A 25,400-nucleotide genomic window follows, 5' to 3' on the forward strand; every position below is an offset into this window, starting at 1 on the left:
TATTTTTTTTCACTTTCAGAAGTCGGGTGTTTCAATTGAGTTTGGGTCTATAACAATGACCTTAAAATAGTGAAGTTGTACCTTGATTAAATGACAAGCATTGTGGGTAAATCGATTACTACTAATGTTGTTAGTGATCTACAGTAGTGTGGGCAAATGTTATAAAAATAATGTTGTACTTGTTTTTATATTTTACTTCTCTTCTGACTCTATGACTGAATCTATATGAATATGAATGTATCAGTATTCTGTTATCATAATTATTTTGTATGTGCTTGAATTTACCACTAATAAAATGATCAAAAATAGCATTGTTCAATATTTTTAATCTATTTACTATTTCACAAAACTTATCAGGCATTAGTTGTTTTTTTATTATTCCTGATAACAATGCTTATGTGTAACCAGGGGAAGTGACGCTGAAAACAGGGGTGAGGATCCAATTTATTATAATGGTCAGGTAAGCAGTGGTCAATACAGGGGCAAACAGAGGTATAAGGGCAATCCAGATTCGTAGTCAAAATAACAGGCAGATGGTCACAAGGCAGGCAGCAGACAGGAATACACAGATAAACAAGGCAAGGATCAAAAACACGGCAAAACAAGACAAAGAAAAACGCGTTGTAGTGTCACTAAAACAGTAGACGAGACTCAGCAACAACTGTGTGTTAGTGTGCTGTATTTATAGTCCAAGTAATCAGTCTGAGCAGCTTCAGCTGTGAGTGTTTGCAATCACTAGTGACTTGGAGCAGGTGTGTGTGTGTGTTGCATGACTGAATATGTAGTCCATAACATGGTAGAATTGTAGTTCATGTGAATGTGCATGTTTTCCAGCAATCTATGGTGTTTAGATCACTGGTGTTTGTGACATCATGACTAATGAACTAGTGCTTTTGGTTTTTTTGGGTTTACTCAAATTTGTCAGATTTGACAAGAAGGGTAATTATCAACTGTTCCCAATTCAGTAAAAAAAAATTTTTTTTTCTTTGTAGCAGTCTTTGGTAAAATTAGCATTGTTAAAACTCATCAGTTAAATAAACTAATGGCAGGGTCATGTCTTGCACTTTGGCAACAACATCGAAACGAAACAAACGAAAGTTGTGGTCAGATTCAGGTGTCTCACAGAATGCATGCATGCTTTTTTTCAGCTACAAAACATGAGTGAGCTGCCTATGCAACAATCACACAATACTTGCCCTATACTAACATTATTCATTCGTTCATTTTCTTTTCGGCTTAATCCCTTTATTAATCTGGGGTCGCCACAGCGGAATGAACTGCCAACTTATCCAGCACATGTTTTACGCAGCAGATGTCCTTCCAGCTGCAACCCATCTGGAAAACATCCATACACACTCATTCACACTCATACACTACGGACAATTTTGCCTACCCAATTTACCTGTACCACATGTCTTTGGACTGTGGGGGAAACCGGAGCACCCAGAGGAAACCCATGCGAATGCAGGGAGAACATGCAAACTTCACACAGAAACGCCAACTGACCCAGCAGAGGTTCGAACCAGCAACCTTCTTGCTTTGAGGCAACAGCACTACCTACTGCGCCAGTGCGTCGCCTTTATGCAAAATTAATTTGATGAGAAAAAGTTGTGCACCACAAAATTAATGTACTGAAAATACTGTTGCAACTTTGAAATTGAACTGGTCACCAGATAATCGGACTATATGGTACAGGCCCCAGATGCAACATTTAGAAAGGGCTTCCTGTCTAAATATGTACTTTCCCTTGTCAGCTGACCTAACCTCATCCGTGACTGAGGTTCTAATCACAAAGATTTAACCTTTAACAGAGATTATACTTACTCAACCATGTTGCTATTGTCATAGTAAGAAATGCCTATACAATTATTGTATATGTGTTGCAGAAATTAATGAATACTACCAAAGATAAACAAGTCTGTTGCCTTAATATTGACCAATCAGTCCAACATTTTAAACATCATCATCATGACTACCTCTATTTGTTTTTTATTGTTTTCCCTTGATATCAGATAACGTTAAAATTGTCATATTACATGCAGTCTGCACAGACATCAAATCACAAGCCTGTAGCATTGACAGACATCTTCTTACTATGAATTGGTGTAAGATATATTCTAATAAAAAAATTAAGCAAGCTCATGAATTCCAAAATGATTAAACTTAGGGTTCTTCAATAGTTTGTCCAATAGCTTTCTCTCAAACTCCTCTCAGTCTAGGAAAGATAGAAATACAAATATTGGTCAAAATTTCATATGCCCATGAAATTGATCCTTTAAAAAAAACTAGATTCAATAAACGTTTTTCAATTTCTGTTGGTTTGGTTTTTAGCTCTTTATTTTTGGCACAAAAAATGCTGCAAGTGGAGAATGTTTATAAAAGTTAGCTTTTAGAATATCTAAATCTTGCTGAACTTCTACAATCTGCTGAAAATGTTTTAGGGTATTTTGAAAATAGACAAGATATTTAAGATTTTCCAAGTTTCTGCCATGCTGATAGACCAATATTCTGCAATGTTAAAGGCAAATCAGGGTTAAAAATAAAGAAATTAGAAAAATAGGGGTTGAAATTCTTAAGTATGTTTTAACATCTCACATCGTTGTTTTAACAAAGAGTATTTGAAATGATGTAGTGTTCAGAAACCGTTTTTAATTTCGTATAATTCCCTATAGCAAATGTCTATTTGGTAATGGGGCACAAACTGTATCTTCCTTCTTACACCAAATATAAAATATGGGGAAGGACATCAATTTTTATTATACGTTTATTTTTTTGAAAAAAAAAAACGAAATAGGAAGTAAACACCATGTTTTCAAAGAAAGTTACATTTTTTGTATAAGAGGAATATAATTATTATTCATAAGATCATAAAGGGGTGGAACGGTGGCTCACTGTCGCCTCACAGCAACAAGGTCATTCGAGTCTTGGCTGAGTCAGTTGGCATTTGTGTGTGTAGTTTCAATGTTCTCCCTGTGTTCACATAAGTTTCGTCCAGGTGCTCCGTTTTCCCCCAAAGACATGCGCCATAGGTGAATTGAAAAACATTAATTGGCCGTAGTGTATGAGTGTGTGTGAATGAGAGAGTTTATGGGTGTTTCCCAGCACGGTGCTGGTTTGCGGATGGAAGGGCATCCGCTGTGTAAAACATATGCCAAATTAATTGGTGGTTCATTTCACTGTGGCGACCCCTGGTAAATCCAATAGTATATGGTTGCAGACTTGCACATGCAAGCTAAGAAATGCAATCTCAGACATGCGGTAGTGACATCACTGTGAGGGGTATGGTTAGTACGCATTAAAAGCAAGGCATGAATTTTTAATTATATATGTACAGACATTTAGATTCCCTTAAAATGTGTTGGGAGATTGTTGTGAATGGGTTGCACAAAAATTGTAATTGTACTAGAAATAACACAATATCATGAGCAAATCAGTTGAAATAATCATTCTAGTTGTACATTGGCATTTGACTTTGGGAGTGCTGGAGTTATCTGCTCCTGATTTTGATAACATGCCTGTAATGTTTGCTTATCATTAAATGTCTTAAATGTGATGACTTTTGGGTCATAACATTGTAAGCCAACACCTGTTTTTGTCCATATATTATCTCAATTTGAGTTGAAACAAGCTTTTATAATGAACAAAATAAAAAAGACATCACTATTTGTTGTCGTGATGTCTAAAATGTGCAGTGGGGGAAATTAGTATTGAACACGTCATTTTCAGAAACTGTTGACATGGAATTGAACCAGGGGGGTATTCCAGAAAGCAGGTTATGTGACATACCCAGGTAAGTTTGAGAGTAAGTAGATAACCTCAGCTTTGGTTCCAAAATCTTTGTCCTCACGAGGCTTGGAGGGGGGTGGAGTCAGTCGTTTCAAGTTTGAAGTGGCAATGTGAAGACTGGGTTGCGGCGCATTAAACTTAACTAACGTTAGACTCTCGATGGAAAAGAAAGAAAAGAAGGTATCAGAGATGGGAATGTCTGAGCTGTGCAATTAACCCATTTTGTCTGGGTCCCCGCCTGCTCCCTGGAGTCCTCTGGGTTCAAACCTTTCTCTGGCCTGAGGTTTCTGAATCTCTGGGGTTTCCTGTTTCTGGGGTTTCTGCTCTCTTGGAGGTTTCTCTGCTTAGGTCTCTTTCTTAGGTCTTTGGGTCTCTAGTCTGAGGGTCTCTCCGTCTTAAGTCTCCTCTGTCTCTTTTTGTCTTAGGTTAGATTCCCATTGGGCGGTGGCCTTAGGCACAAGCTTTTATAAGGATGGTTTGTATCCACCCTCCAGGGCCAAGTTGACCAATCAGAAATTAACTTCCCTGAGACATGTTTTATAGTCCTTCGTTCAAAAGTGTAGGGATTTGCATAGGTATTTTGATGTAAACTGAGGCAGAAATGTTCAAGTTTCTTAAAATGTTAATATGTTAATATTAATATTAATACAGGAGCAAGGGAAAACACCTGATTACACATAAAGAGAGAATAAAAATTTACATTAAAACATCAGTCTTAAGCAAGGAGCTTATAGAAGTTTTGACCATGTCTCTGTCCAGTGCTGTGAGCACATTCCTTTGTGTCGTAAATACCTTGGAATCAGATTACAACTGACCATTCAGTCTTTTCCTGGGCAGAAGTTGATGCTGTGTTAGCTGACGGATTTGTTGAATAAAAGCTAAATTGTTGCTTGCTTTTACAATACACGTCGATTAAAAATACAACACATTATTTGGCCTTCCAATCATATCCAGAACATGTCTGAGTGATTCGAGATCAGCTTATTTCATTACAATGGTTTCAATAGCTTAATGACAAGTTCCTTAAAGCACCAAACTACACCTCCACTCTTAAAGTATCCAATTATTAAGCTGTATCTTTAATACATGCTAGTAATCTGACAGATAAACTTGGGCTGTACATGATGTTCAACACATCAGATCTAAACTAAATGCGTTTCCATCTTAACCTTCACTATATTGATTCTCCATTAATGAATGATGAACGGACACAAATGAGTCAATCTGGATACAGTTGTGCTCTCGGTTAATTGGTTTAGTTATCAAGCGTCAGACCCGTCAAAATCAACCGTATATAATGACCCCAAACTCCAATTAATATCGACTTAAATAAAAAATACATATAATTACATCCAAAAACACAGCATTGAAAAAGGCAATAATGCAGCAGTTAAAACATCTGTAAGTTGGTTTACATTTCTATTGGTTCAGGATTAAAGAGGGATGAGTCATCTCAGCCAAACCTAAAATCGATCTCTACTGAATACATGGTCCTAAATCTGCATGATGATGCTGGTACCAAATCTTATATAAGAATCTTAAATTAGAGCATCAGATCACAATTATTACTCATATACACCTCACGACAAGAACTGTATTGATCATTTTGTGCCTAATGATGCCTTAAAAATAAATATTACACCTCGACATGCTTCTGATTTCGTGGGAACGCGATATAGTTGTGTGTGACTTAGTATTTTTGTGGTTTGGTTTCAGTTCATAATCAAAATGTAGGTTCCAGAACAAACAAAGGAAGACAAATACAAATGATAATGTCATACGGTTTGGTTCATCTTGACTCAGAAGAAAATAGAATGTGTTAGACTGACACTCAAAAGAATAGCAATCTTGATTTTCAGGACTGAGGGAAAGCAATTTCGCAATCACACCTGTCAGTCAAAGTTGTTTTCCACCTTCGTTTCGTTTACGCAACACAAACCCTCAACAGGTAAATCAACTACTGTAAATCAACACCCTCCAGGGCCAAGTTGACCAATCAGAAATTAATTTCCCTGAGACATGTTTTATATTAAAACATCAGTCTTAAGCAAGGAGCTTATAGAAGTTTTGACCATGTCTCTGTCCAGTGCTGTGAGCACATTCCTTTGTGTCGTAAATAACTTGGAATCAGATTACAACTGACCATTCAGTCTTTTCCTGGGCAGAAGTTGGTGCTGTGTTGGCTGACGGATTTGTTGAATAAAAGCAAAATAATTATGTGTCTGATCAGCCATATTCGTTACAATGCTTAACAGGCCCACGTGCTCCACCCCTTCCTGGTCTTTAAAGAACATTGGAGATGGGGGGGTTATAAAAAAAAAGCTTAGAAAAGTAAATGTTGTTTCTCTGCTTTGCTTGATGGAAAAACACTCATTGTACCCTTGAATTTTCACATTGTAACCTGATGTGTTTTGTTATGCCACAAATAATATGCAGTATACGTAGCTCTATAGCAAGCAGAGGTATGTTTTGACTTCTTTGTTTTATGGTAAACATAAGCTGTTAATCTTGGATTAAATGAACACGTGTAACATATTTTACATTACAGTAATTCTATGCCACAATTAAAAAGATACGGTCCAATTGTGTGGGTCATTTTCTAATTTCGTTACATAACTGAACATGAAAAACATGCACAAAAAGTGTCTCTAAACCAGTGGTTCTTAATTCTGGTATTCATAACCCAACAACAGCCCCCCACCTCTCCGCATTTTGTATGTCTTTCGTATTTGACGCACAAGGATCGGTTTATGGATCTCATGTCTCATGTTAAGTGTGTTATGTTATAGTACAGTATGTTATGCACCTGGAGTGAAAAACAGGCATAGGAAATATAAAAAAATAAGTGAAGCAATAGAAATTTGAGCCGTTAAGCAATATAATTTACTGAACAGGTTCTGTATGGGTGAAAGTATGAAATATATTCCAATGGCATCATAAAGACTACCTCAAACAATGAATGATGAATGGACACAAATGAGTCAATCTGGATACAGTTGCGTTCTCGGTTAATTCATTTAATTTTCAAACATCAGACCCATCAAAATCTACTGTATATAATGACCCCAAACTCCAATTAATGTCAACTTAAATAAAAAAAAATACATATAATTACATCCAAAACACAGCATTGAAAAAGACAAAAATGCAGCAGTTAAAACATCTGTAAGTTATAATATCTTATGTTATATACAGTACCTGGAGTGAAAAACAGGAATAGGAAATATAAAAAAACAAGTGAAGCAATGGAAAAATTAGCCGTTAAGCAATATAATATACTGAACAGGTTCTGTATGGATAAAAGTATCAAATATATTGCAATGGCATCATCAAGACTACCTCAAACATGTCTTAAACCAAAGCAGTTTAGCATACTTTCAGTAGTTTCCTGCCAACATCTTACATCCTGCAACTGAAAAACCACCCCTGCAAGCTTTTGAGCAAAGTTTTTTTTTTCTGTGTGTCTCTGAACCACAATATATGCAAAGAGCTTATGCATCACTTTATAGCAATGACAATAAGCATTCAACTGATTAACACCAATTGAATCTGAAGTGACTAACAATGAATCACACCATTATTATTATCATCAATATTATTTGTTATTATATTATCACCATGCCTAAACTATTTTACACATCTGCAAGGACAGAACAGTTTTATTACTTGAGCTTAAATGCCCTTTGCAGCAAAAAGAAGAAAAAATCTTTCTTGTTTCTCTGCTTTGCTTGAGGCGGAAGAGTTACCAACCTGCTCAAATGGAAAAACATTCAGCAAAGTGAAAGTATGCCACATGAGCAATGTACAATTCACATTGTGCCCTGACATGTTTTTTTTTATGCCACGTAAACCATATATACCTCTATATCAAGCAGGGGTATGTTTTGACATCCTTGTTTTACAGTAAACATAGCTGTTAAGCTGTTAACCTAAAATAACATGAGTGACATATTTTACATCACAATTCCTACTATGCCACAATTAAAAAGACACAGTCCAATTGTGTGGGTCATTTATAATTTTATTGTCGTTTTAATGCAAGTACAACAAGCCAGATCAGTTCACAGGTTGCTTGCTCTTACAATACATGTCGATTAAAAATACAACACATTATTTGGCCTTCCAATCATATCCAGAACATGTCTTTGGTGGAATTCAGAGTGATTCGAGATCAGCTTATTTCATTACAATGGTTCCAATAGCTTAATGACAAGTTCCTTAAAGCACCAAACTACACCTCCACTCTTAAAGTAACCAATTATTAAGCTGTATCTTTAATACATGCTAGTAATCTGACAGATAAACTTGGGCTGTACATGATGTTCAACACATCAGATCTAAACTAAATGCGTTTCCGTCTTAACCTTCACTATATTGATTCTCCATTAATGAATGATGAACGGACACAAATGAGTCAATCTGGATACAGTTGTGCTCTCGGTTAATTGGTTTAGTTATCAAGCGTCAGACCCATCAAAATCAACCGTATATAATGACCCCAAACTCCAATTAATATCGACTTAAATAAAAAATACATATAATTACATCCAAAAACACAGCATTGAAAAAGGCAATAATGCAGCAGTTAAAACATCTGTAAGTTGGTTTACATTTCTATTGGTTCAGGATTAAAGAGGGAGGAGTCATCTCAGCCAAACCTAAAATCGATCTCTACTGAATACATGGTCCTAAATCTGCATGATGATGCTGGTACCAAATCTTATATAAGAATCTTAAATTAGAGCATCAGATCACAATTATTACTCATATACACCTCACGACAAGAACTGTATTGATCATTTTGTGCCTAATGATGCCTTAAAAATAAATATTACACCTCGACATACTTCTGATTTCGTGGGAACGCGATATAGTTGTGTGTGACTTAGTATTTTTGTGGTTTGGTTTCAGTTCATAATCAAAATGTAGGTTCCAGAACAAACAAAGGAAGACAAATACAAATGATAATGTCATACGGTTTGGTTCATCTTGACGAAAATAGAAGTCAAATAAATACAATCTTAGATTATGTTAAGATTTCTGAGGACGGAGTTTGGTTTGGTTTATACGTACTGTATAAAAGTGGACTGAAGCAACTGAAAACATTTTGGTTTCATTTCTGCTGATATGTCACTTATTAACATTGGATAATCCCACATTTTCCTTAAAAACCTGTCCGTTCTACTAATGAAATGATTTCAAGCAAGACGTGTTCTGTCTACAACTGACTACCAGTAAATTGTGTCAAATGTTATTCATGTCAGAGCAACGCAGGCTACAAAACTGAGACCTAAAACAGAAATGCGTTAGACTGACAATCAAAGGAATAGCAATCTTGATTTTCAGGACTGAGGGAAAGCAATTTCGCAATCACACCTGTCAGTCAAAGTTGTTTTCCACCTTTAAAACTTTCATTTCGTTTACACAACACAAACCCTCAACAGGTAAATCAACTACTGTATGAAAACGGAGGGATTAGCTAAGCTAACTAACCTACGCTCTTGTGTTAGGAGGAACGTGAATGAAGCCTATGTCTACCGAAGATACATTCAGTCAGGAGTTAACTGTGTCATTTTTCTTGTGCTGGTTTTTACAACAGTCCGTTTTCATTCAGCCATGATAGGAAATGTTTCGTTCTCTGTGTGAGCAGCACAAGGTCATCTTTTACGTCCACACGTTGCGTCGATACAAATTAATGATAGAAACGTCTATTCGTTAGTTATTTACACGTCATCGTTGCACTGTGATATTTTCTTTTTTTTTTATCAAAAAGCAAGAAACAGGACCAACACAAGTACGTTATAGCATCATACACCAAATTTCGCATGCTTTTCTTTACGCGTATGGACTTCGGATTACTTAAGAATTGACTTTTTAAAGAAGCGATACCAGAAAAATATCCGGGTAGCGTTGATCGATGAACATTCGTGGTACATTTAAAACACTGACTCGAGTTCTTACGGCTGTGATTGAGACTAATAATCTACCAGAATGTTCGACGGTTGACTTATACGTGATTACAAACCTTGTTGGATTTTTTTTCGCCTTATTATTAAAACAGAAGGACTCTATAGCGGCTTATTTTAAAATGACCGTCTCCCAGGAACTCAAAAATATATTATTTCACCCATCTCACAGTTTCACCATGAAATAAACTCTGCTTTTTGAAAATAGAAATGACAGAAGGAAGCACTCAATGTCGAGCTTCCTTAAAAACACATCCGGAAAGAATGTGGCGCTATTTTGAAAACGTCACACCCTTTTGAAACGATGCAAAAAACAGGGAATTTCAGATGCTCTTTTTGGGGATTCTCTTATTAGTGGCTCTCCCTGATAAGAGAGTAGTATGCAAACAATTTACTACAAACTCCCTATTTACGTGCCGGGTTTGTTGTACATTTTTGGACATCGGTCAGATAGACATACATAAGAGTACGAGGGAGAGGGGGTTGTTGTGGAAAACCCCAATCGAAAAACCGGGAGGCGAGAGGGGAGAGTGTGACCTTCTCAGTTCATTTGCTCAAAGAATTTGTAAGTGGGGTTTTCGTAGCCGTGATTCTGCATCTTGTTGAGCTGTCTTTCCTCGGGGGTCAGCATAGGGTCCACCTATGGGAAAATATTACCAAATTGAACAAGATTAGAGAGAAATATGCAAATATGTAGCCTAATGTTACGAGGAAACGTAACTATTTTATGTTTTGTCAGTTTAGTGGTTAATTCATATGAATACGTACAAGTTCAGATGTATGAAGATGTAAGATTTTTAAAAGAAGGCGTGACACCAAATCACTCCCCTAAACCTAACCTTCATTGGGGGATGAGCAAATCATACTAAATTGTACGAATGAGATCATACGATTTTATACGAATTAGTCACTTTATCAAAAAGTTACGAACTGCCATGAGAAAGCGTTAAAATATGTGACCCCAAATCACGAAACAAGTCTTCAGTAATAATTTTCTGAAATGGAGATTCATTACATCACAAACAGAATAAATACGCTTTCCACTGATGGATGCTTTTTTAGGATAGAGCCGAGATAAAATTCGAGATACATCTCTTTGATTATGCGAAGGGTTCAAAAAAATCTAAATAGTGAGAATATCAGCTGTCTAAATGAAGTGCATAGAAATGCACATTACTACCCAGCAAAAACCATGACATCAAAAAACATGTACAAAATACGGTGGCCGAGAGAGCAAAGAAAACACATGCAATTACAAAAAACACCAGCAAAGAAGAGCTTCATCGGTTTGACAGCTTACGTGTTGCAAATCCTCACAATGCAAACAAGTTAAGTAAACGCACTGCAAAAGTTTTCGGAATGCAAACAAACCAAGAAAATGGCTGCATTTTCTCACAACACATGCAAATAGGACAGAACATAACAGAAATGTTTCAAGGGGACCCAAAAAATGACGGAACCATTCATGATACACTTAAGGCTGATTTATATTTCTGCATCAAGCTTGTGCATATGCTCTGGCACAGCCTTTGCGGGGTCGCAGACCCCTCGACACAGACGCACCTCTCAAAAAATGTAACTACATGTCGCAACGACGTGTATCGCAAACTCCATGATTGGTTGGCTTGGTATCAGTGACGAGTGTGGGTGGTGCTGAGAGCCGCAAGCCTAATTCAGCGATTTGTTTATAAGTGTCAAGTAGCTCAAGATGGAAACTTTTGTTTTGTTTTTATCTTATGATTAAAGTTGTTGCACGTCTGCTGGTTCCTGCCTCTGAATGAGTGAGTTTTAGCTACTTGTATATTAAGGTAGCATTCAGAAAAAACAAAACACCAGCAAAGAAACTTGACACAGAGGAACATAAAAGCCTACTGCCATCTAGTGTTTCAGAAGAGTTATTGCAGAGCAACACAAACAGCATGCAAAAGTATATATGTACGATTGCGCACAAGGCAGGCACCGTGGGGCACGCCAATCACTCGACTCAGAAGTATAAAACAGCCTTTAGAAAATCGCATACTTCTGTACTATGTATAGTATGCTAAACAGGGGTGCCGCTAGGGGGGGAAGTTAGGACGATTCTAAGGGAATCCCCTACATTTAGGGAGCCCCCAGAGACATTATCAAGGGCCCGCTCCTACACTCCCCCCCACCCCCACCCCCTGCTCTTGACTTGCATCAGCGTTCTCAACCAACCCCCCCCCCCCCCCCCCCCCCCCATCCCCCCCGCCCTTCACTTTCAAACGCAATCATCATCACCCCCCCTGCTCCTCATTTTAAACGCGATCACCCCCCCTCTTCACTTTCAACAGCGATCACCCTCCCCCACACCCCCGCTCTTCACTTTCAAACGCGATCACCCCCCTACCCCACCCCCGCTCTTCACTTTCAAACGCGATAACTTGTCAGAGGGCCCATGGTGGCCAGCGGCGCCCCTCATGCTAAAAACAATATGCAAGCAGAGTAGTATGTCCGAATTCATAGAATTCGAAAAACAGTATGCGAGAAGTAGCGGGATGACCTACTACTTCCAGGAAGATTCTGAAGTGCACATCCAATGGATGCTACTCTATCCCATGGTGCACTGCGAGAGAATTCATGAATGCGAGTGAAGAGACCCAACTGATGTGGGTAGGTCATGTGATCATGACAAAATGGTGGATGTACGTAGTACATCCGAGATCCATTGCTACTACACATCCATACTGTATAAAACATACTTTTCTAATGGTTAATTATAAATCCAAATTCAAATGCAGTACCTACTGAGTAGTAAGCGATTTTGGACACAGCCTATTGCTCAGTAAAGTTGTAGGTGATCTTTAAAAAGGGGAGTTTTTTTTGTTTGTTTATTTTAACATCCTAATTACTCTACATGATTCCCTCATTTTTTGTATATTATTAGCCTAAATGACAATAAATACCCTAGTCCATCACATTTTTGGGTCCCCTTGAAACATTTCTGTTGTGTTCCATGCTATTTGCATGTGTTGTGAGAAAATGCAGGAGTTTTCTTAATTTGCTAGTGTTGTGAAAATTTGCATCACGTTTGCTGTCAAACCGATGAAGATCTTTTCTTAGTTTGCTGGAGTTTTTTATATTTAAACAACACCAAATGGACATCTAACACTGACTGATTTTTTATGCAATTATTAGATGTTAGTTTAATGTTGTTTTGACATTGTGTTTGTTTAAATGCATTGTAGGTATACAAAATCCAGTGTAAATTTGTAAATTTTACAATTTCCTTATATTATAATACTTTTTGTAGCGGCCATCAATGTGTGGATGTTTTTAGGTTTTAACATTAAACTGATTCGCATTTTTGAAGTCATACTTAATGTCAATTAGATGTTGTTTTGACATCAAGGTACCCGCTGGTAATCAAAAATTAAGTTTTGATATACAACCCCGAATCAGAAAAAGTCAGACAGTATGCAAAACACAAATATAAAAAGAAAGTAGGGATTTCCTAATTTACTTTGACTTGTATTTCAATGCAGATAATACAACAAACATTATTTAATGTGTTCCTATAAATTTTTTAGTTTTAACACGTATTCCAATTCTGGTTCTTGCAACACATTTCCAAAAAAGTTGGGACAGAGCAATTTAGGGCTAGTAATCAGCTAAATTGGTTAAATAAAGATGTGATTTGAAACAGGTGATGTCAAAAGGTGATTGTAATTATGATTTGGTATAAACTGAGTTTTCAGCTCTATTTCATGACTGACTTCTTTACTCTAATGCATATCATATTAAAATATCAGCATGCAAAAAGACTGGATTTGAATATCATGTATAAATATCAGCATGCCAAAAACAGCAGATATGAAGGGAGATAATAGCAGGAAGATGCCATTGCATCTGTAGTGTCCAAGTTACAATGCAGCCTAGTTGCAATGTAAAATTATGTTAAATCACACCCTACGCATGACTACTGTACTGTAAATATATTTGCATTAAATTTGGCTTAGTGTTCTTACAAAGCCTCTACGTGGACTCTACACTCCAGTTTAAGCTAGTACTTTCTGGTGCATAAACAGGTGGTTGGTGGTTATTTCCTAGTTCTGTAGAAAACCGATGTAGCTATTAAATGGGTCCTGATGTATGAAACTAGGCTTTACATTATGGTTTTTAGCTGTTGTTTGTGGTTTGTATGACATGCCATGATGGTTTGACAGTGTTTACTGGTAAACAAGCTCTTTAGTTACTCTCTCACCTCTACTATGCCATGGCTGATGGTCCCATATGGCTTACGGCGAACTAGCAACAAGCTGATTACCATCACCATCGCGATGGCCACCGCCACTACCAGCAGCCCCACCATTGCCCCACGGTTAAATGTCTCCAAAACGTCTGGCTGCTGTGATGGAAGATAAAAACAAGGAAATACTTTAACTGTAACATACTGGAATCAATTTAGCACCTGAAGCCATAACTTTAATAATGCTACCAGTTTTTAATATCCAAAGGTCTCGTGAAATTAAAATAATGTTTTTTAGATGTTAGTCTTAGGGATATCTATAAGCCAGTGTAATGCAAAACAGTGACAAAATTAGCATGTAGAAGATATAAACATCAAAAGCCTGTTTTTTTGTCACTTCCATTATTCAACTATTTTTTTTTCAGATCACCTCATGCTTAGTTTCTCTTTAAATCCTCTGACCAATCAAATACTGTCTAGTATTGGACATGTCCTGCCCCCTTCAAGGTGCTTCTCATTTGGTTTTCATTCGATGCGTTTGAGCTCAACCACCCTTAAGCTGCGGTCACACTAGAGTTTGTGTGTACGAAACGAAAAGGGGCGGGATTAAACAAGATGATTAGACATTAAAAAATCGAGCGATTTGCTCCATGTTTTAAATTTCTGTCCAGAGAGGACATGTTTTGATCTTTGATTGGTCTCATGCAGTCATGTGATGCGATTTCGCTTGACCTTGACGCATGACCTTGCATTTCCGATCTGACGCATTCACATGGGTATGAATGGAAGTCTGTGGGGAGAAAAGTCCAGTGTGACCGCAGCTTTACTGAGAGAGCTGTGACAAAACAAACACTATTGGAAGTTTTTTTAAAGGTGAGAAGCTACTCCATGTCCCACAATCTCTTTGTTTCAGTTGAGATTGTGTCAAACACTGAATTATAGTGCACATTTCCAAGCACTTCACAGGACCTTTAATCCTAATATACTATGTATTTTAATGCTATAAGTACTTGTTTTATACAAAGTAGAACCAATTTTTTAGGTACTAGTGCTTATTTATTAGAAATTACATAAATGCTACCTAATCAGTAGATAGCCTACGGCTTATTCCAGCAGTGACTAGTAACTAATTTAAAACTGTAAAAAAAACTTTTAAAATTAACACAGATTCCTAGACAATTACTGCTAAATACCAAAAACAAGCAAAGATAGTTGCTAACTGAAGAATAAGTACTACAACTGGTAGCCTACAATAAGCATTAGAAGCATGAAACTGGTACTTTAAAGATAGAGAAAGTACAGAACAGTAATTTGAATTGGCCATTAGATTTCACAAATACAGAAAAGTTGTGAAATGAAAGGTTTTAGATGCACACCAGCTCATCTCTCTGGATTCCTGGAGACTTGTAGACCACCTGCTTCAGCTCTACTGAAGTGTTGATCTGAAAAACACACAAACACAAAATGAGAAACTTTTAAAAATGATACCCAGGTACACGGTGATAAAAAGTAATAAATACATTTTTAACATTCTTCAAATTAACTGAATACAGTAGTTTATTAATCCTAAATCATTTTGTTCTCTGGAATATATGTGATGTATTTATTTAATCAAACTCATTCAGCTCCAAATGGTGACATCTGGTGGTAGCTTTGCAAGACTGCATACTGTAAATCCCATAGCGTCTTTTAGCATACTGCTGTAACATTTCCACCAGAATACACATACAGTATACTGTACGTAGTGTGTATTTAGTTTGTTTTACCTACATTCACCAAAATATGCTTTAATCAACAGATCACACTGTGTGAGATTACTATATCATTCAATCCATTTTTTTAACCATATCGTTTATTTACAACATCATAAATGAATACAATTTCATAATTTACATTCATTCATTCATTTATTCACTTATTTGTTTATCTATTAATTACCAAATTTAGTAGAACATCAATCCATTTTTTGGGTAGCACTACAATAAAGTTGTATTAGTTAATGCATCTACTAACATGAACAAATGATGAACAATACATTTATTACAGTATCTGTTTATGTTAATTAATGGAAATACAGTTGTTTATTGCTAGTTCATGTTTATAATGACTAATCTTAACAAGCATGAATTGGGATGTTAATAATGCATTAGTAAACTAATGATTAATAAATGCTGTATAAGTATTGTTCATAATTAGTTAATGCTATTAAATACATTAACTAATAAAACCTTATTGTAAAGTGTGACCCATTTTTGTATTATTTAATTTACACAATATTTTTTTTACCACAAAACTTCACACGGCCATATTGGACATGCAATAGAGTAGGTCACATAATTTGCATAAACTGTACAAATAGAAAAAAAAGTACTGTTGCGAATGCAAATGTTATATTGTGTGTCTAAGAGCAGATTTTGTCCAAACCTTCTCCTCATATTCATAAGTGGGTCCTCTCTCAGAGGTGGTGTAGTCATACTCGTCCACTGAAGAAACTGTGGACAAACACCAGTCAGTTATTCAACATCGCATTCACACATCAAATATGTCACAGAACGAATGAGATTTATAATCACCTTTCTTTTCAACAGGCTGGGGATCTACAATGTGGAAAAATAAAGAGAAAGGATGAAGGATATATATCATAATAACAGAATGCTAAAATGCTAATGCTTTAATCAGTGCCTAAATGATTCATCAGAAAAAAACATCTCGCCTTTAAATTCACTTTATATGGAACACAGTTAGATTTTTGTGCAAATCTGATCTATAGATTAGCCAATACAAAGCGTTTTACCATGAAACTAATCTAGAAAATGATTTAAGATCATGGTGCAAAATGAATATACCCCAATGATTTTTAGAAGAAGATATCAATTTTTTTAAGGAACTGGAAAAAATCAAGGAAAAAATAGAAAAAGAAACATATACACTTAATTTTTTTTGCTTGTTGTAACTTAAACATCACAATTCTCAATTCAAAATTAAATTTCTTTTGTGGGACAGTTTAACTGTTTTTATGTTCAATCAACTTAAAAAAAAAACAAACATTGCTAACTTAATCAGTTTGTGCTGGGATGACATGAAGGAACCCTGCATTTTTTACAGTGTAGACTCAAAAAATGATTTTGCCACTTGTTCAAACGACTTATTTTAAAAAGAACTGCAACAACATAATTCTTGAGTTTTCTTTTTCGGACAACTTTGTTGTTTTATGTTCAATCTACTTAAATTTGTTAAGTTAACTGAATTATGTTGGGGTAACTTGAATGAATTGTGTGGAAGCCTGCATTTGTATAGTGTATTGATTAAATTGAATTTTTGCTATATTTTTCTTATCCTAAGTATGTTAGCTGACCACACTCTTGTTTTGCTTATATAGCTGTTTATTTAAACAGTTTTGTAAACATGCACCAATACATACTGTCCAAATATATATATATATATATATATATATATATATATATATATATATATATATATATATATATATATATATATATATATATATATATATATATTTATTTATTTATTTATTTTTTAGGGGTTTTTAAACCTTTAATAGATGGAATAGTGCAGAGAATTGACAGGAAATTGGGAGCAGAGAGTGGAAGGATTGGCAAAGGACCACGAGCCGGGAATCAAACTCAGGTCGCCGTGAATACCATGGTGTTATATGTCGGCGCACTTAACCACTAGGCTATTAGCGCCAACTACTGTCCAAATTTAAAAGGAAATCAATGTAAATCTAATTTTCAAAGGGGGTGCACACATTTTTTTTTTTTGCTGCTTGTTCAAACTACTTATTTAATGTGTGATGAAATAACGCAATTCTTCAGATTAACTGGACGAAAACATCACAGTTTTATGCTCAATCTACTTAAATTTGTTAAAGTTACTTTAATTAAATTGCGGTGGTGAAACATGAATGAACTGTGGAGAACCCTGCATTTTTACTGTGTATTACATTTAATAGATTTTTTTGCAATATTTTTCTTATCCTAAGTATGTTAGTTGACCACACTCTTCTTTTGCTTACTATAACTGTTTAATAAATCAGTTTTGTAAACATGCACCAATATATACTGTCCAAATTTAAAAGGAAATCGATAAAAATCTTAATTTTCAAAGGGGTTACACAAAAATATATATACAGTTGAAGTCAGAATTATTAGCCAATTTTTTTTTTATATTTCCCATTTCCTCATTCCCCAGTCTTATTTGTTTGATTTTGGCTAGAATAAAAGCAGTTTTTAAGTTTTTTAAAAACATTTTAAGGTCAAAATTATTAGCCCCATTTAGCTATATTTTTATTTAATAGTCTACAGAACAAACCATCATTATACAATAACTTGCCTAATTACCCTAACTTGCCTAGTTAACCTAATTAACCTAGTTAAGCCTTTAAATGTCACGTTAAGCTGTATAGAAGTGTCTTGAAAAATATTTAGTCAAATGTTATTTACTGTCATCATGACAAAGATAAAAGAAATCAGTTATTAGAAATGAGTTATTAAAACTATTATGTTTAGAAATGTGTTGAAAAAAATCTTCTCTTCATTAAACAGAAATTGGGGAAAAATAAACAGGGGGGCTAATAATTCAGGGGGGCTAACAATTCTGACTTTAACTGTATATGTATTTTTGCTGCTTGTTCAAACTACCTTTTTAAAGTAAGCTGGCACAATTCTTTATTAATGCAATAAAGAACACAACTTCCATGATGTCACATTTATGGCATTCTCAAACTATGCCTTTGTTTGTTGCGAATACGCTCCCTCTAGTGGTGATAATTACATACTGCACCTTTAAGTGGAACCTAGCATTTTTTAGAGTGTGTGCTGATACAGTACATGCTGAGCTCTGCATGTGTTCAGTGTTAAGTGTGTGTGGATCTGTGTGTGTGTGTGGTGTACCGATGCGTGGTGGATATGGTCTGTTCTGGAAAGCTCTGTCCTCTTCCTCCTCATCGTCTCGCTCTTCTTCGCTCTCAGCAGGAAGTAGCTCTTCGGTGGTTCTCGTCTCAGAGAAGGAAGTGGTCATGAGTTCGCTGATGTCTCCTCTCTCTGTTCTCACTAACTCCTCTGCGCAGACACACAGAGTGAGTGAATTATATATTTTTAGCAAAACAATTAGACTTTGTGGTAGAATAAGACACAAAGCCATCTTACGGATTTCGTCGTGGAGTTTTTCAGCCAGGCCGGGGACTTTATAGAGCAGAGCCAGACTTTGGTTCATTCTCTCTTCAATCACATGCAGATGTGTGTACACCTGCAAACACAGAATATTACATTTATTTTTTTATTATTTGGCAAGATCTATTACTAAAATTGATCTTTTTAAATATGTGTTAAGTAGATATATCCTATACAGATATCTTTGTTTCTACTGTATTCCTGTCATGCTGTGGTTGGTAGCTCCTCCCACACTGAAATCTCAATGGTTCAAGATCAAGCCTAATGTATTATTATAAACCATGCGCTTTATACTTTGTGCCTAGATCGTTAAAATAGAGTCTCTAGATGTTTGTCTCAAACCTGGAACTTCATCTGCTCTGCTTTCTGAGGGTCTGCAGATTCGATGTGCTGGTAATGGCGAAGAGTGTGTCGTCTGTCCTTCTGCTCTGCTGCCATATAACGCTTCAGAGCCTGAAGCACGCGGTCCGGCTGTGTGTTCAGGTGTCAGAAAGCAGAAAGGAAAATTGATTTTAGTTTACATTCCATTCAAAATGATAAACAGAGACCTTTGATTTTAATTATAGATTCATAAATGTTAAGATTAACATCAGATAAAATTATTAAATGCTCTAAAATTATTGTTTATTACTGCTTCATATTAACTAATCTTAACAATATTCCTCTGAAATACCCTATTCTTTTCTTGTTCTGTGTCAATATTGTCCTGTATTACTGCTCCCTTTGCTAGCATTACCGAACTAAATTTCTTTTCTTGATGTGGAAATAGTGTATTATGTTAATAATGAAGGGCTGCACCTGTGGTGGGTCGCTCTGCACTGCGCTCAGGTAGCTCTCCAGAGCCAGTCTGCGGTTGTTATTCAGGGTGGCCACCACTCGGGCCAGGTGTGTTTCCACCAGCCTTTGCCTCTCACCAGCCACCTGCTCCTCCAGAGTCTGCAGGACTGACTGGAAGTGCTGGAAATATTGAAAAGATGAGGGAAAAAGTCAAAGTGATGATTATTAAAAACACATGAGCCAGCATTCGCAACTCATTTCGCTTTTTTTTTTGTGATGCATTCTTAGTGAAACAGGATATTTAATATATGACAGGTTAGTTTTTACTTTACAAGACCTCAGTGTGTCATCAGAAAACATGGCTATTGATTTGGACTCATTTGTACACTAAAAAATATCCGTAAATTAGCAGTTTTCCGTATTTTGTGGTCATTCATTAATTTTCTTTCGGCTTGGTCCCTTTATTAATCAGGGGTCGCCACAGTGGAATGAACCGTCCGTATTTTGTGATTCATGTTTTTATTTTTTTTCTGTTTATTTATGCTTTTGAGTTGCATTATGGGAACTTGATCTTTCTTCCAACAACTCTTGGACCTTGGAAAGTTAGGAAAAAGGACTTTTATTAACATTTTAAATAGTTTAAAGTGACATATTGTCTGGGTTGGTGTTTATATTATGCTACAAGAACCTTGTAATAAATTTCCAGTACATTTCCTGTTATTTTACAGACTTATTTCTCTATATATTATTACATTATAATATTTAAACTACTAAAATGTCAATAAAAGTCACTTTGTTAAATGCTACAGTTGAATTTTCAACATCAAAAGTTGACAGAGCAGAGATCAGGTTCTCATAATGGCAAAATATGGAAACTGATATTTACAGATATTTTTTACAGTGTATATGTTTATTTTAATCTACAAAATCACTATTCACTGCCATTATATGAATCAGCAAGAACCACAGATAAAATCAGTAAAAATCTTCTTCAATGTTTTACTGTGGATGTTTAAATTAACAGGAAATTTTCTTTTTTAAACTATCATTAAAAAAAAGTACAGTAGTTCTTCCCAAAATTTAAACTTGCTCACCACAAATATAAGTATAAAAAATGTAAGTCGATGGTTACTGGTTACCCATTTTTCATATTTGACATGGTGGTGGTGGTGGGTGAGTGGGGGGTTATTTTATCCCTTTAAAAGTGGCAGTTTCTTTAGTTTCTATTGTTTCAAAGAAGAGTTTTTGGCAGGATGTGAAGGATAAGATATGTGCTATTGTTGCCGTAACCTTTATGTACATCATGTGCAACCCATTTTACTCTGAAATCAGACTCTTCAAGTAGATAAGATGCAGTCATTTTAATTATAAGGGTCAGTCATAAGATAGTCATGAGAAACTAAATTAGCATTGGTTCAAGCTGAAGGGAAAAAACTACAGTAAATGTAACAAAATCTGTAGTATACGTTTGGGTTTGATAGGAAAAGTTGCTGTGTTTTTATTTGATAAATAAACAGAGCAATTCCAATTTATTGTTTATTACAATGTTTATATATACATATATATATATATATATATATATATATATATATATATATATATATATATATATATATATATATATATATATATATATATACACTTAAAAAATGGCAGGTTATTTCAACCCAGTTTTGGGTGTAATAGGGACTAACCCAACTCCTGGGCTAATTATTTGAATTCAATTTCAAGAGTTCACACTTGGCTAATGACTGAATATAAAGCGTGTTTGGCATGCTGTCCCGGGAGAGAGCCCTGAGCTCAGAAGATCCTCGAGCCTGGGGCACCCTTCTGTTTGCAGGGCAAGAGAGGATCGAAGTCTCTTCCCCAAGAACTCCCCTGCTGTTTATGGCTAAAGACAAATTAGGGATTGCTATTGAGGTATACTGCTGGGTAAGAGCTCATCTGTGGTGCAAGTTTTAGTTAGTTCACTTATGTTGCATGTCGTTGGGCGGTGGGAGGAAACTAGGGAACCCAGGGGTAACCCACGTGAGCACGGGGAGAACATGTAAACTCCACACAGAAATATCGACTGGCCTGGTTAGGACTTGAACTAATGACATTCTTGTGCTAACCACTGGGCCGCCGTGCTGCTCTATCTAGGAAAAGGGTGTCACACCAGCTGCAGTGCCCTCTGGTGGTCTTCAAGAGCACCAGCTCTTGCTTTGGTTTTTGCGTTTTGTATTCTAGTCATCACTCCTTGCTTCCAGCTGTTCCTCATTGTCTAATTAGTTCTGTCTTTATAAGCACTGTTATGTTGTGTTTAGTTTGCCTTTGGATTTGCAATGTTTTGTTTAGTTCTGTCCTGCTTTATTTGTGGTCCGGTTCATCATGTTTGGTTTATTTGATCAATTTGTATAGTATCATCACTATGCTTTTGGATTTAGTTTTTGTTTGATTCACTCTTGTGCTTAGTTTTTGCACTTCCTGTTTTTGTCGGTTTTAGTACCTTGCCTGTCCCCTTGTCATTTTTTGGATCTTCATTGTTTGACAATAACTGTGTTTTGCTGCACTTGGATCTTTCCGGTGTTTTTGTGATACCCAGTCGTGACAAAGGGAGGAGGAGTAGGGGCAATTATCAAGGTGAAGATAAAGCTGCGGTCACACTTGACTTTTCTTCCCATATACTTCCATTCATACGCACGCGAATGCGTCAGACCAGAAACGCGGGGTCATGCGTCAAGTTTCGCAGGTTGCTGCGGTGCAAAGTTCAAGCTTGGTGAACTCTAACCGGCTAAATCGCATCACTTGACTGCATGAGACCAATCAAGGACCAAAACACGACCTCTCTGGGCAGAAATGTAAAACTTTTTTAATGTCTAATAAGCTTGTTTAATCCTGCCCCTTTTCGCAGCGCCGCACGACAGAATTTCGCACACACAAACTCTAGTGTGACCATAGCTTAACTGAGGTATGAAACTGAATTTAGGAATCGTCTGATTGGTGAATCTGCTTTAGCTAATGCGGGACCAGCTGTGGTCAATCATAAGCATGTTATCCTCTTGAAATTTCACTGATAGGACCAATTGTAACCAAATGTTTGTGTTAGTCCATATTTTACCCAATTTGACATTTTTTAGACTGCAAAACTGACCAATTTACATTTGAATGTATTTAAAATGTTATTCATTTCTAAGATGCATAGCTGAAATTTTGTGATTTAGGGGTTATTTCTGGTTATTTACACATTTGAATTGGTGGGACCTTCATTGAAGCAACAAAATAACAGCATTTATTTGAAATAGAAATGGTTTGTAACAGTATAACTGTTTTTCCTGTCACCTTCTACTAATTTAATGCATCTGTACTGCATAAAAGTATTACAACTATTATTATTCCACCAGTAAAGGCATTGTGAAATACAGTTAAAAAAATACTGACTATTTAGTCATTCTCAAGTGATTTTATACCGTTATGAGTTAATTTTTTTCTGTTAAACAAAAAGGGAGATATTTTGAAGAATGTTGGAAACTAATAGCCATTGACATCCACAGTAGGAAAAAGAAAGTGATACTATTTGATTGGATTCTTCAAAATATCTTCCTTATTTACCTACCAACAGAAGATAAAAAAAAAACTCATAAAGGTTTGTTACAAATGAAGGGTGAGTAAACGACAGAATTTTCATTTTGTGGGTGAACTATTCCTGAATGAATTCATTTCTGTACCTCATTGAGTGCCTGGCGATCAGACTTGGGCAGGTTCTTGGACTGGTTGTCTGCCTCAGCCCACTCCTTCATGATCTAAATACACAAATAAAACCAAGAAAGCCTCTTAAACACTGACGTCTCATTTGCGTACAACAATAAAATAAGCCCACGCCTCCCTCACCTCATTGATGCGTTTCATTCGTCGTTCCTCCAGGTCCATCTTGGCACGAAGAAAGTTGGCATGTTCACTGTCATCCCCCGGCATCTCGAAGTAAACATCCACACCATCTGTAGGACGAGGAGTGGGCACTAATGACAGAATAAAAAGAGTTCATTAAACACCAATCAGTGATTATTCAATCAATTATTCAATCAAAAGAGGATCACTAGGGCTTAGCGGTGTCAATACGAACAGTGTGTTCACTTTAAACAGTCCCTCTAGGATTTGGCACTTCAATCACAGAATTTAATGTAAAAGCATTTTTTTTTACATTTCCACAGACTTTTGGCCAGATTTAAATGTGTCACGACATCATCGTAATATGAAATTGTCAACAGTTTGATGATTGCGAGTCCTTCATGCAACACATATGATATAGTAGGCATTATAAGGTTAAGAGGTAAACACTTAAAGTCACAGTATTGCAGCATTCCAGTTCACATACTTGCACTACATCATAAAAGTATGTACTTTTGTTCTGAAGAGTGTGTAACCGAAATCTCTTCAGGTCTTTGTATAATTATGCATTCAGAAGTTAATGACCAAACACGTCTTTGTATTAGTTCACATTGTCCTTGTAGATGAAATATAACAAGCCATCTGGGACTTTAATATTTTCCAGTTGGCTAGATATTAAATAATATCAGTCAAACTTTACCAAAACCTCTCTACATGACAGTTGGTCATGCACGTCTGCCATGTTTGTAGTTTGCTTACATTTCTTACCCACAGTTTGTAGTTGTAATTGAATTCAATGCGCAATATTCATTCATTCATTCATTCATTCATTTTCTTTTCGGCTTAGTCCCTTTATTAATCTGGGGTCACCACCTGCTTATCTAGCATGTGTTTTATGCAGCGGATGCCCTTCCAGCAGCAACCCATCACTGGGAAACATCCAGCTTACCCAATTCACCTGTACCACATGTCTTTAGTCTTTAGCGTGTCTGCAGAGCGAGTTTTCTCCGTGTCTATCATAGATCAGCTGTGATCGCCGCTGCCCTTTATCAGTGTTTATCATCGGTGAACAGCACCAGCTCGTGACCAATCATACTCGCATAACTCACTTGACAAGGCTCAGAAAGCAAGCAGGATATTTACATTTGTTCATTTGCCATAAATGCTCATGTTGTTCTGTGCCTGTACTTAAGTTTTTAAAGAAACAGTTTGTATATCTGACTGTTTGTATTAAAGAACAAAATGTATTACAAATAATATATAATTGAGCAATTCCAGCATTATGGATGTCACATTTGCAGTAAAATCTCAAAACATAGATTGACAGAGGAATATATGTTAACATTATATTAAAACATATCTTTATATTTTAAAAACAACTAGCCACAGAGTTAAGGGATCAGAAAAATATCAATCTGTAAACTTTTTTATATTTTAAATGAGGAAAATAAACATACGTTATGGATTTGACCAAAAAAGTCTGCAAGTGTACAGTATACAACATACTTTGTAGAAATTCTGTGAATTAAACTGCACAAACCAAAAGAAACGATGCTAATCAAAAAGATAAGAGTTGTCTCTCTATAGAACAAACATGGCTGATTT

At 36.1% G+C, this 25,400-nt stretch overlaps 1 protein-coding gene across 1 annotated transcript in view; it reads right to left on the reverse strand.

The window, feature by feature from the left end:
* Nucleotides 1-7,786: 7,786 nt before the first annotated feature.
* aplp1 (amyloid beta (A4) precursor-like protein 1) overlaps nucleotides 7,787-25,400 on the reverse strand; it is a 125,033-nt gene continuing 107,419 nt past the window's right edge. The window contains exons 7-17 of the mRNA XM_056473034.1: nucleotides 23,799-23,926; nucleotides 23,636-23,710; nucleotides 19,950-20,108; nucleotides 19,494-19,622; nucleotides 19,128-19,227; nucleotides 18,873-19,040; nucleotides 16,533-16,556; nucleotides 16,384-16,451; nucleotides 15,336-15,401; nucleotides 13,975-14,118; nucleotides 7,787-10,392 (exon numbers count right to left, since the gene is read on the reverse strand). Coding sequence (XP_056329009.1) covers nucleotides 10,294-10,392; nucleotides 13,975-14,118; nucleotides 15,336-15,401; nucleotides 16,384-16,451; nucleotides 16,533-16,556; nucleotides 18,873-19,040; nucleotides 19,128-19,227; nucleotides 19,494-19,622; nucleotides 19,950-20,108; nucleotides 23,636-23,710; nucleotides 23,799-23,926 — 1,160 coding nt within the window. The 3' untranslated portion in view covers nucleotides 7,787-10,293. The remainder of the gene's footprint in view (nucleotides 10,393-13,974; nucleotides 14,119-15,335; nucleotides 15,402-16,383; nucleotides 16,452-16,532; nucleotides 16,557-18,872; nucleotides 19,041-19,127; nucleotides 19,228-19,493; nucleotides 19,623-19,949; nucleotides 20,109-23,635; nucleotides 23,711-23,798; nucleotides 23,927-25,400) is intronic.

Source organism: Danio aesculapii, chromosome 15 (genome assembly GCF_903798145.1).
Source record: "Danio aesculapii chromosome 15, fDanAes4.1, whole genome shotgun sequence".
Lineage (NCBI taxonomy): Eukaryota > Metazoa > Chordata > Actinopteri > Cypriniformes > Danionidae > Danio > Danio aesculapii.